Raw genomic sequence first — 13160 nt, 5'->3', positions numbered from 1 at the left:
AAATCCCCCGATGTTTTTGGCGATCAAGAGAAAGTGGCAAGACTATGAACGGATTAGTCACCAATGTTTTGAGACGAAAGGAACGAAAAATCCCCGTTCCGAAAATGGGAGGTTTTCTGTTTACGTCTTCGGCAGTGATCCGTTATGGCCATCAGCCAATAGAAAATCAGGCGATCGTCCGGTTTTGTTATGTCCTCCAAGATATGGTGACATGGATCCTGTTTGCTTTGATGTTTTTGATGATAAAATCGCGCTTTCAATCAGCAGATTGATTCAAATTTCGAAGGTCTCACTGTCGTAGAATGAACGCAATTCGCAAGAATGAAATGAAAATGTTGTAGTGAAAGGTAGGAACAACTTCATTCCGCAATCGCCCACTTTCGCTACGTCTCTTCGGTAAAACTCGACTTTGAAAAATACTCTACTTAAAAAACAAATAATACTTACTAGACCAAATCCTTTCAAATCATATTGTCCTGCATACACAGAAAATAAACAATTAAAAAAAGAATTTAATTTTGCTGAGACCCGATACAATTTCTCCAACCAAAAACGAAAAAAGTCCGAATCTAGAAATATTTCTGTAAAGGTTCGCCCAGCATATTTTCCATATTGGCAATCGTTGTTTGGGCTGCTACTTCTACTTCGTGAACATCGTCTTCAAGCAGTTCGGCCAAGAAGGGAATAGCTTCCGGCAACAAGGCCAGGTAATCCTCTCCGAGTTTCTCGACTAGCGCGGACAAAGCACTCAGCGATCCCAGGCGGACGTGAGGTGAATTACTTCTGGTCTTCAGCAGCAATTGATAATGCAATGCCTTCCACAGATAGTCATCACTAGCAGCAACGGCCATCTGGGCCAGCAAGGGGACGAGTAGATCCTTGACTCTTCGTCGTACGACATCTTCATTTCCAAGCTGATTGTCCAGTTGATCAACCAATGGCTCCATCAGCGTTTCAAATCGTTCCTTGTTGATGAAATTCTCATTGTCGTGCAAACAAACGCGATACAGGCATCTCAGCACGTATTCCAGCAGCATCGTGGTGTTGCCTTCGGCGTGTGGGCCCGTGAATGGCAACGATCCCTTTTGCGTGTAATTTGTATCCGCAATCACCTGGGCTGCATTGCGGATGAAATGTCCAGCAAAGACGACAAAGAGACCCTTCAACTTTTCGGCGATTTGCATCGTTATGTTGTAAAACGAAACGAGACGTTCTTTCCGCATATCCGTGATTCTCGTAGCCCATTCGTACAGCTGGAAAAACAGCGGACGGAAACTGGCTTCCGAGAGCTTCAGTACCAAAGATACTAATGCAGAAACAACAGGCTCTTCCGCCGCATTCATCTGCTCAATAGTTGCTTGCTGGACGCTCAATAACGAACGAGTATCTAATGCCTTGATGAAGAAACTCGTTAAAGCAGGTAGTTGGATGGTCAATTCTTCAGAGCTCATGGCGGCAAAGCTTTCCGAGAGGATGGACATCAACGGGCCGATGGATGGTGACGGAACGAATGTTCCACTTTCAATCATTGTCACTTCGGCGTAGACTTGTGTTACTCCATTAATTAATGAACGAGGTACGCTGGCCGTTGCCAGCGAATGTCGAATGTTCTGAAGACGCGATTGCAACTGCGATGGTTTTTCATTGACAGGTTGTTTGGCCGACAGGTAGCAGATCTAATGTTTTAAAAGATTATCATAAAAAAATATCAAAATGATTTTTAAAAAAGCATACCTGCTTTAGAATGGGAGGCAGATAGGGCACGAGGAACTGTGGCAAAGTTTCAACCAACTTGTACACAGCTGTTACTACACTGAGCAATAATAAATCGTGGTTTTCGATGCTGGATATGTCTCCTAAACGGGCTACCAGGTTAGCACCGTAACGAGGAAGATACGGTAGCGATTGGACGCCCATGTTTTGAATAAGTTCAGCCAAGCAGAGGAAGGCCGATGCCAAGACAGTGGTTGAACTTGATTTTTACAGGTGAAATCGTATCAACTACGACATCCAAAACGGGACGGAAGGAAGTGCTGGCCGATGGTCCCAAACAACGGCATAACAATTTGAGTGTAAAGAAAGCCGTTTGCTGATTAAGAGCCGCCTCCTCGTTCGATCCCTGTCCATTAGCAATGACAGTCAGTGAAGGAATCAATTCCAGCAGGACTGATTCGTCTAGAGGTAGAGAGAAAAAGTTGGATTGATGTTGAAGTTTAGCACTCAGCAATTCCATGGCACGACGTCGGATAGATGGTAAAGAATGCGACAATAAAGAGTGCACCACCGAGATGAACATAGCTCTAGGAAGCAAGCTATTAACTCTGTAAAACGAATAACAAATTTATTAATAACATCGGTCATATTCAAATGAACTGAGGAAATTACCTGTCAATGACGTCATAAGATCGGTGAAGCAAAGCTCGCCAAAATTTCGGGTTTGGACCCTGTTCGGCTGAAGTGACTTTGAGTGGTAGATCCACTTGACGCGAAATCGATTGGGTATACTCTAATGCTGTTTCAACCAATTTCCGATAAAGCTTCTCAAGCGAAGGTTTTTCCGCCTCTTCCAACTCTACCAGTTGCTCAACCAGTCGGTTAGACGATAGAAGCGTAGATATGAAATTGACCATTAGCAATTTAAAGTGGCACAATTGTCGGGTACTGTGAAGATCAAGACTAAACGGCGAGCTTCCCTCCGTCATGTCTTTATTTTCCGTGCTTGCCACTCGACGTCGTTCGTCTTTCTCCACTGGCAATGATTGCAAGTACTCAATCATCCTTATGCACGCATTGAGTTGCACCTGAGGTTTGTACAGGTGGCAGACATTTAAAGAGAATTCTACATCAGGAGCGATGCGGTCTTTGTCGTCTTCCTTGATTAATCCTCTACCCAGTCGTGGTCCTTGTGTAGCCATATTCGAGAGGATGAGGGTAGGTGCCAACCACAGGTAAATCTCTGGATCTAATGTTGTCAACAACTTGTCGAAAACGGGGATTCTACGATGTTCAGGCACTTCGGGAAGAGCGTCAGCAAAAACGTGAATGACGGTCGTCACTACCGGTTCTACGGCAGTTTTCATTGAAGCTTCGATCAGCGTTGGGATGACAGATTCAAGTGTTTTGGCGATAACTTGGAAGCTGTAGGCATCATCCTGACGCAACACCGATGTGCCCATGAATGTAAATATGGCCATGATGTTGTGTAACACGTGGCTGGGGAACAGTTGGGCTGCCAGGGATAGCAGAAGTAGAGCCTGGTGGTGTGTTTGTGGATTGTTCGAGACGCGGATGCATTGTACAATCAGGCCTGTGTTGAATTCCGATGCTAGTTTCACACTATCTCCTATTTCAATCAAGGAAAGAAAAATGGTTACGTACATCGTTTAAAGAAAGAGAAAAGTTAGCCAACCTTGAGGAAGTTTTTGACAACAGCTTAACAGACAAGAGAGGATCAACTGTTTTGAATACTCTAGCGGAGCCTGTTCCTCTTCATCCAGGCAAATCTTCAACAGGTCGAAAAGTGGGGCAATCAACAAATGAATACTGGTAATTTCTTTTTTGATCTGCAGCATTTCCAAAACGGCCAAGATCCTGTTCCAAAGAAGACACTGACTGGGCTTAAGTGATTGCTGGCGTTGGCGCCGTCCTCTCAGTTCACTCACTTTAATATCCACCTTCTGAGTAAAGAAAGGCAAACGTTATCAAATAAAATCATAAAATCAAGAAATAAAATAAGAATTACCGATTCGATCGGCTGCGACTTGAATTCAAGCTGTTTCATCAACAAAGCCGCATCAAATGAAATTCTTTTTAATGCACGTCGTGCCTGCCTGGCCGTCACCGTTTTATCCGTATCGATAATGATTTCCAACAACTCATCGAAAATTTTGAGCTTAATGGACTCAGTGGGTAGAACTCGGAAAAAGTCTTTGGTGATAACTTCAATGACAATATCCTGAGGTGAGAGAACAACTTGTTGCTCTCCAGTCACGATGGCATTGTAGGATGAACGTAGTGCCTACCAATTAGAATTTAATTAACTGCTGTTCAAGAACAAATTATGAAACTGTTACTTTTTGGAAACAGTTCCAGCCTTCGGGCTTAGCGATAATAGGGGCAGACTCGGGGGTGAATCTTTCCAAGAGCATAGTTAAGATGTTTGATTGGATTGTTGGGAGTGGAGCCTCCGTTTTGTTGATGAGTTCCTCAATCAGAGGCAACAATCGCGTCAAGATTTCGGATGAATTCACTTGTTCGAGAGCCTTCAGAAGTCCTTGTTTTACGCAATCCGGAACATCGTTCAAGACGAGCAATTCAAACAAAGCTGCGGACGTAGGCGTGGCAGTCTTCTTACATAAATGCCTGGCCAAGACAACTTTGACTTGCTCTTCGTCAATTTTTAATTCTTCAGCAGCTTGATGGATCTCGACTATGAGAGTGCCATATGTTTTCGGCGAAGTTGAAAACGAGGATCCCAGTACTTTAAAGATGGCCAAAGCGTGCTGACGAATAAGTGGATTAGTGGAAGTCAAGCAGCAAATGAGTTGAGGAACAACTGACGAGCTGTACTGGATAGCCCAAGTGTTTCTAGCTGCAGCTTGTTCCAGGTACAATGAACCCATTTTAAGGGCTACTATCTTCAACGAATCAGGAGCATCCGAATTGTTCCAAACGAGACTGAGAAACAACAGTTTCGTTTTCGCTTCTTCCATACGACTAAAAAACGTTTGCAGAGATATCTGGAACGGTGTAGTAGATTTCGAAGTCAGTCCCAACACAAGGAAACGAAATAAACTCAGCAAAAACAGCATGCTGGCATCGTTAGGATCATCAACGTTGGTCAGCGCCATCCACTGCCTTTCAAACATCTTGGAATAATCAATCGGAAGGCCTTGGAACACTTCCATTGCGCCATAAAGAAGGGCATCATGGGCAACGACTCCTTTTCCACGTGCTTGGAGCAGAAACGCACGAATGCGATTCTTTCCTTTGTCTTCCGATCGCGGATACGCCTTCAAAAGACAATTAAGATACTGAATTCCATTAATATTCTAGGTGGTTGTTTGAATTACCTTGGCGGTTTTAACCATTCCAAATAAAACATCAACAAATCGAGTAGCCATTCGGGTGGCCACCAATGAGTTCGATTCACCTTGGATAAGCGCTGCCATAACCAAAATAGCCGGTACAGATAGAGATGGATGTGTTAAAGGATCTTGAATACATCCTAGGATTCTTTCGCCAAGTTTTACGTTCAATTGTTCACTTGAGAATGGCTTGACTTGGCGCATTACTTCATGCAAGTTGTAGGTGATAGATTCATCATTTTGCCATTCTTTCTCGATTTGTGCATTCTGTTTGTGGCATCCAATTTCTATTCAAACAAAGGAAAGTAGTTAATAGCGTGCTTTACATAAGAATTAAAAGGTTCTACTTACTTTGGGCAAGAGCTTGAAGCATTGGAGAGTGTTTCTTTAATTCGGAGACAGCGATTTGCTTCGTTAAGTCCAATCCCATCGTACCAACAGCTACAAGGAAAGGTAACAGTGCCAAGAAGAGTTCAACTAACTCGTCCTCATTGAGTTTATCGACATAAGTTTTGCTGCAAAGCAATTTGATTAAACTTAGCCGGACCTTGTGCGAACAAATAGAAAATTATTAGTTGATTCGATTAGCGTTATTGATTTTGCTTACGGGATTCCAGATTTCACTATCTCCTGGCAGCCCGTTACCCAGGGCAGCCCGCAATATTGAAAACTGTCTCTCGCTTGGAAGTATAGTGAACAGGTTTTCACCAAGAAGAAGTACTTCACTGACTACTAGAGCGTCAGTGTCAGTAAGTCGCTCAATAATGCTGGAGACGGCAAAACTCATGTTGCGTACCTGTTGAGCGAAAATAGTTTATCAATGATTGCAGCAGAAATCATTTTAAGTACGTCATTCGTACCTTCCCCTGCTGCACAGCTTGAACAACTGATCGAATTGCGTCTAGTCTGACTTCAGCAGAACTATGATTCAGTTTCAAAAAGAGCGAGGTATGATCCACATCCCAATTCGCTCCCAGCAATTTTCGGATTTCTTCCTTGCGCTCAACGCTGATGGCATGATCAACCGTCGACAGATGAATAGCTTTCTCAAAATCGACAGGATATTGTTTCTCCAGACGATCCAAAATCGAAACGATCACCGTTTGCAACTTTTTCTTAGAAGCTACGTCCATTTTCTCGATTGCTTCTAAATATCCGCAAATAAAAGACCTAACGAACAAAACAAAACCAATAAAAAAAAATCACATTTACAGCTTCAAAACCACGAACAGGCATGTAGACTACTTACTTGACGACAACTGTTGAATCATCCCCGATGAAACGTACTTCTTCAATCATATTTGTCAAAAAAGTAAGTATTTTTTTGAAGCGTAAGTTCTTGGCGCTCTGCCCTAGCTCCAAAACGAATCCCTGTATCAAGGCCGAGATGAACGACGAAACCTGGTAACAGGATGCAAGGGTGCCAATTGATGGAAGCAGTTCCTTACTCAACAGGAGAGATTTGAAAGATTTTTGGATTTGGGAGACGGCAAATGTATGCTTTTCTTGCCGATCACACAATACAATAAGTAACGTGACGGCTTCTAATGCCAATGAAGGAGTCATGCCCTGCAACGAGAAGTTATCAATTAGTAAACAGAAACTGCATACTTTTTTTTTCAGAAATACTTTTATTGTTGATACAAGCAAATCTTCTGCAACTCGTGGACTCAAGTTTGCTTTTCTATTCAACTGTGCGACGATCATGTAACATCCAGCAACAAGATCAGGAAATTTGCTGACGAGACCATTAAGAATGGATGGAAGAAGAATAGCTAATTGCTCTTCGCTTACTCCATTGGAGCGCTCCACCATGCCGATGATTGTCGAGGCGAAAAAAGCGATGAAAACATTCAACACGGATGGTTTTTCTGAATGAATTTTTGTAGCTTTATCTAAATTTGCACAAATGAGTTTGATGAGTCCAATATCCTTTGCACAACAATTGAGAAGTGTGTTCTTTGGTAGTGGAATTCCAGGCTTTTGAAGGGGACGGAGCCAGTACCATTGACCAAACTGATTTCTCAATGCAATAAGTTGAATAGCTCTCACAAAAATGTTTGTGTCATGGAACGGTAGTATGCACATGATAAAGGCATCTGTGTTGAACTGATGAATATGAAAACGATTCACAAGCCATTCCAATGCTTTTTGGGAACTTCTCAATGTAAAATATGGAGATAACAAAACTAGGAATCTTTCAATCTCTTCATCGATTTTCGTATTGATTTCCACTGTATGGACAGACCGCTCAAATTGTTTTGATGTAAGTGAATAAAGAGAATTGCGAAACTCGCTGAATCGTATGTCAAGTTTCTCCAGATCTTCAAGACCCGACAAGCCTGCAAAACAAAATTTTGGTCACTGCTTCAAAACCTACTAGACAAGAAAACCTACCGATTTCGAAAACTGCATCTCTGTCTAAATTTGCTGCTTCTAGCGGGTCAAAGAGGAGTGAAGGCTTCTTTTTGTCAAGTTTTAATAAAGAGGTTTGGGGAGCTGCAAGCTTTTTAAGTTGACGTGATAAACTTGTCATTTTTAATAATGCCAATATCTTCACATCAGTAAGAAAATGTGTGCTTGATTCGGAAACCACGTGTGACAGAGCGAGCAGACCACCATAGAATAAATCGCTGCTCTTTTGTTTTTTAAGATAAAACGAAAAATTCTCGCTAGAGGAACTTCAGCCCCTAGCAGGCGGGAAAGATACGAGAAAAGCAATGAAAAAAACTTTGGGGTGCAGTCTAATATTTTGGATAATCACAGTTGTCGTCTAGTTAATCCCCATAATAGTTGTTCCCTTAAAGCACCATTGAAAAGAGCCTTCAAGTTTTGTGTACGATTCAAACTGATCTTCGAAAATGAACCGGAGTAACGTGACGAGGAAAAGGGCCACGATGATGTTGGATTTCGACGATGAAGACGACAATATATTGGGAGCGTTGCCACCGCCAAATGCGAAAAAGAGAAAAGAAGAAGATATTGATAATCTAGCTACTGGTCCTGCTGATTTCATTAAGACACTAACAGAAGCTGGGTTTCATCCAAGGACGGGAAACCTGCCTAACCTACTGAGTTTGTTTCATACAATGTCTGTTTGTATAACATATAGCTTATTTCTAATTCTCATTAGGTGTTCAACAATTCGAGTTCCAACAGAGCTTGAGAGAAAACCTAACAACTAGTGTTCACTATCCAAGGAGCATTGAATTTTTTGTGTCTGAGTGTGATACTTTTTTCAACAACAGAGACAACTTTATAAAGGCATTACATTTAACAGAGGTAAACATTCTTTATTTTAGAGGAAACTTTTGATTTCACAATCATTTTTGTTTAGAATTCAGGAGACCAAGAAACCAGCAATGCTATTACTTTGCCTCAGGATTCCCTTGTAAGGTTGTTGCTGCAAATCGATGAAATCCAAACAAAGTTGATGGCTACCATTTTGAAAAGATTCACGAAGGCAGCCAAAGAGGAGAGGCCGTTAGCTACGGGGGTCAATCTTCCCTCTTTGATTCTTTCCCAAATTGCCTGGTTAAATCGGATAGTGGACCCTGTGCATGTCGTCGACACGCTCTTGGATCTCCTAAACTCTTCCTCTTCAACCATAAGAAAGGAAATTATTTCTTGCTTACCCAGCGTGGTAGGCGACAAGGAGAATATTCGCGTGGCCTTCGTTCTTTGTGGTATGCTGGACGAAACAAATAACTCCTTGACCGCCGCAATCCTAGATGTTCTAGGTGATCTTAGCCTTCCCGTAGATGAAGCTGCCGAAATTCGACAGAAAGTCGTAAAGAGACTACCAAATGTTCCTCTCGAAACCGTTCCCGTTCTCCTAGCCTTTGTGTTCAAACGGATAAAACCAGATGAAACCCTTTCTATCATAAAAGAGGTTGGATTACACTTCGACAAGATCTTCAAAAAGCGTCACGAACGTGTTTCAAAAGATACTGTTAACGATTGCATTTCCTTATCAACAGAATCAATTCAGAACTCTATGATAGGATCAAAATCCTTGGCAGATACCTGGCTAAAAGGTATTCTGACCAGTTTTTACATTTCTTTAAACCTTTAAACAGATTATTGTTTTTTACACAGAGATCCAGTCCAAAACGGAACTCACTTGTAGCGATATGCTTGTACTAGTGATTCAACATAAAATAAGTGGACGGCGTCCCGAAGTTGAACTGACGATTCGGAAGAAAATTCGTTCAGAGAAATTAACGACTGAACTAGTGAAAGAAACGTTCAAACTATACGACTGTGTTCTTAAAAACTACTTCGAGCAATTGTGCGCAATTGCTGACAACTTGATCTTGACTTCTGATCCTTTGCTGGCTCTGCATGGCTCTGTCTTCTTTCAAGAAATGTTCGTTCATTTTGACGAATTCTATCAGCAGGAGGTAGTACAAGCATTAATCCAATACGTCAGTTGTGCTGGACACAATTCATCGTCCAATAATAGTCCTGCGACAGCTGCCTTGATTGTTCTACAAGAGCTCGCTGATGCAAATTGGAACCATTTGGTCCGATTTTCGGCCTTCATTGTCTCCTTGTTGGAATATATCGAGTATATGGCGCTTCCTCAGGTGAAAAGAGTTATGGAACTCTTAGCCAAAATGGCTTATGGCTTTTCAATGACCGATGAAACGAAAGTGAGGTAACGAGCCTTTAAAAAAATAGCCACAATTTTTTGGCCACATAATTAACTTTTTTGCTATTCTTGAATTGACTGCAGGTTAGCATCCTTCAGTGCTTCAATCCAAAGTGAGCTCTTGATGATAATTAAAAAGCAGCTTGCAGGAAAACAAGTGGAATATCAACGAATGGGAATACTGGGCTCTGTTGCCCTTATCCACGTCCTAGCTAATCCAGAGCTCGTGGGCGAATTGAGTGGGAATGGTCAGTTTAGTCAGTCAAGTCAGTCAAGTTCGTCTTTGACTATTACAGATACAAGCCGTAGCGGAGTCCTTCAAAGTGACCAGCGCCTGATTCAAGCCAAAGCCATCATTGATATTGTTAACGCCTCCACAAAACACGTCCCAGAGGTCACCGCCCTCTTCATGGATGAGATGGCTAGCACTTCGTTGGTGCATGACATCCATCCTTCTCTTCATAGCTATCTTTATGACGGCGTTTCCGAAAAGTTCCAAGTATAGCCCTGCATTGATTTAGGTTTTGTGGAATGTTCTTAAATCATATTTTCAATTGTCCAGGAACACTTTGTGGTGGATGAAACCGAACAGCAGATCGATATTTTCCAAATTCCCCTGTCTCTACAGTATGGTTTGGACACTGTTGAAGAAGATACACCTTCCGTCGCAATGGTTTTTCTGAACATCGCTCCTATGGCAATAAAAGAACAAATTCGCAAGGATAAAAGAGATCGAGAGAGTGGAATCAGCCATCTCTTACAACACTAATGTCTCATTTTCGGCTCCTCCGCAATACCATCGATTCCTTTTGAAGAGGTTCCTCTTACTATCTATTAAACCACGTTTTTTGACGCATGTGTAATTCCGTAGTTTTTTGTTTCCATCACCAGGCCAACCTTGAAGATATCGATGCACTACTGGGGTGTGCTCTCTGCCTTCCAACAGACGAAGTGATGGACGATTTGGAACGAATGTCTCAAACTGACAAAGACATAGTGTGTCGTTGCTATTTTTATGGCATCAATTGGTGTATCGAAGTCATTAACACGTTTGCCCGTTCGAAACCAATGCGCGCCAAAGTTATACAACGGTTGCGAGACGTGGTAGATCTTAAAAAGAAGTTCTATCGGGTTCTGGCTAAAAATTCTTCCTTCATGCCCCCTCCATCGGTGTTTTTGGGAGAACCGGCGCGTGCTCTTAAAGAAAAGAGTAAAAGTGGTCCAAAGAAAAAGGGAGCTGCATCAAAGAAAGGTGGAACAAAAGGCAAAGGATCCAATAAAGTAAATAGTCAGAATGACACAACCCTAGCCACACCAAATAAGGTACAAGTCCACAAAAATGCTTGCAAAATGAACACAGTAAAATGAATCATTATTCTTCTAGTCCATTTTACATAGCACACCTCGTGAATCGATTTCCGAAGTTTCGAAATTCGATTTTGTCCCATCGCAACCCGGAAAAGTTGGCGAACCAGACATGGTTGTTTCGACTTATCCCATCCATTTCCGCGAGCTTGACTTATCCGTGTTTGTGTTACTTTCTTCCACACTGGAACTGACTGAGAATGATGCAACTACCGCCTTAAAGGTACGGTAAAGCATTACAGTATAAGCTTGTTGAAAAAGCCCTTAGTTCTATCTCGCAAATTCTATCGAGTTCTCTTACAGCCAACAGATCTCGAGTTGCTGTTGGGCGATTTGGCAGCCAAGTTAGAGCACAAGTTATTAACTGCGGCGCCTAAGCGCCGCTTTCCTCTAAAACAAGAATCCGAGTATGACTCTTTCTTGATGCTGGACCTCTACATACCCATGGAAGTAGCTAAGCGGAGTGTGTCACTCATTAGACGACTAACTACCCACCTGGAGGCTATTTCGGGCTATTTCCAGCAACTGATTGAAATGAGTGATGGGATGCTAGACGGACCGGAAATGTTCACTGAGCTGGCCCAACGACTCGGCAACAGCTACACGTTGATTTTTCGCATTCTTAATCGCATTTCTTTCATGGCATGAGTTCCAGAAGTCAACGGGTGCTCCGTTACTAGAAGATGCTCTAAAGTTTATAGCCGGGCGCGTACGTGACGATGCCAAAACAGCAAATATTGAAGAACTTCAGGTTTCCTCGTTCGATTATATAGAGAAATTTTCCAGTTCGGTTACTTCCTTCGCTTGTGCCGTTGAGCACGTACAGTTGCTGGTCAGTCTTTACAATCACCATCCTGAGCCGGAACTATCGGAACGGTAGAAGCCCTCTGAAAAAATGGGAGCTTATCATCGTTATCAAATAATTATGTTTGCTCTCTGCAGTTTGGCGACGGTCGCAGAAGGATATTTGAAGCGCAGCTGGAATACAGCGGACGGGGAATCGAACAAAGGATCGAAGTTCAATCGAGATATAGAGAATATGATTCAAGTAAGTTTTGGTAGAAAAATCAGGGAAATCTAAGCTAACATATTCTCTTATTAGATTTATCTACTTCATGGCTCTAATGGATTTGGAAAATTAGAGGATATTATTACAAATGCCATGGCTGAGGTAATCCAATCAGATGGAAAAGAGAAAGTGGTTCCGAGTCGGAGTCCTTCCGTACGTGTAACAAGGCAACATTCACCTTCTACTTTCGTGCGGCATTTGTCGCTCTGGTCGAAAATGTCAAAAAAATTCCCGGTCCAGGTGCTAGTCCAAGATCTGTAAAAGAAACATTCAAAACTTGGGAGAAAGTGGTCTACTTGCTGAACCAACTAGTAGAAACAGTAAAAACGAATGACAAACGAAGCATCCTCATTTCTTGCCTAAAGCACGGTCGCTTAGTAATTGAGTTTTTTTACAAATCGGCTATGCCACTACTCGACAAACAGTTCAAGAACATCAAGGAAGAATCGCAAGAATTATTGAAAAATTTACAAAAAAGCACGCGGACGCTGCAGAACGTGTGCAATCATGCCAAGATATCAAGTGATCAAACGCTAGCAGCTAATATTCCAGCTATGACTAGGATTCGAGAAGCGATATTTTACCGCGTTAAACATATGCTTGCAGCACATGGATGCGCGGAAGCTTTCTGGATTGGAAACCTCAAAAATAAAAATCTGAAAGGTCAAGAGATTCTTAGTCAAGGAAGTACTGCAGAATCCGATGATGGCGGACAGGTGCAGAACGCATCGTCGGAAGATGATGATACGGAAGAAGAAGACGATGATGTAACCGTATTGCGAGAAAATATTGCCGAACCAAGTGATTCTGATTCTCGCAGTCGCGAATACTAGCCTGGCGTGGTTTGCATTGTGCAGGTTTTCACCTTAAGGTTCTTTTTTGTTCAGTATTTTTTATGAATTCAGAAGTTTCTTTATATTCTTCTTTACACGGGAATTTTCGGAATTTTTCCATTTAAATAAAAATATGTAATCAATATTTTTTC

General features: G+C 42.1%; 2 protein-coding genes across 2 annotated transcripts; one reads left to right on the top strand and one right to left on the bottom strand.

Moving 5' to 3' along the window:
* Nucleotides 1-492: 492 nt before the first annotated feature.
* Nucleotides 493-7723, bottom strand: LOC116919982 (HEAT repeat-containing protein 1). The gene is given in 14 exon segments (XM_032926020.2): nucleotides 493-1676; nucleotides 1735-1980; nucleotides 1982-2321; nucleotides 2386-3343; nucleotides 3410-3677; nucleotides 3743-4018; nucleotides 4074-5012; nucleotides 5073-5374; nucleotides 5439-5634; nucleotides 5695-5883; nucleotides 5948-6257; nucleotides 6337-6656; nucleotides 6717-7429; nucleotides 7485-7723. Coding segments are annotated over 14 exon segments (6303 nt in total). The 5' UTR covers nucleotides 7624-7723; the 3' UTR covers nucleotides 493-569.
* A 64-nt stretch (nucleotides 7724-7787) lies between these two features.
* LOC116919984 (Fanconi anemia group D2 protein) lies at nucleotides 7788-13153 on the top strand. Its single transcript, XM_045172411.1, is given in 14 exon segments — nucleotides 7788-8162; nucleotides 8221-8369; nucleotides 8425-9124; nucleotides 9186-9747; nucleotides 9826-10240; nucleotides 10304-10481; nucleotides 10484-10549; nucleotides 10625-11064; nucleotides 11126-11329; nucleotides 11410-11739; nucleotides 11741-11982; nucleotides 12049-12154; nucleotides 12209-12292; nucleotides 12295-13153. Coding segments are annotated over 14 exon segments (4404 nt in total). The 5' UTR covers nucleotides 7788-7948; the 3' UTR covers nucleotides 13009-13153.
* Nucleotides 13154-13160: the final 7 nt, after the last annotated feature.

Source organism: Daphnia magna, linkage group LG4, assembly GCF_020631705.1.
Source record: "Daphnia magna isolate NIES linkage group LG4, ASM2063170v1.1, whole genome shotgun sequence".
Taxonomy (NCBI): Eukaryota; Metazoa; Arthropoda; class Branchiopoda; order Diplostraca; family Daphniidae; genus Daphnia; species Daphnia magna.
The sequence above is the reverse complement of the archived record's forward strand: the minus strand, read 5'-3'. Positions and strand labels throughout refer to the sequence as shown.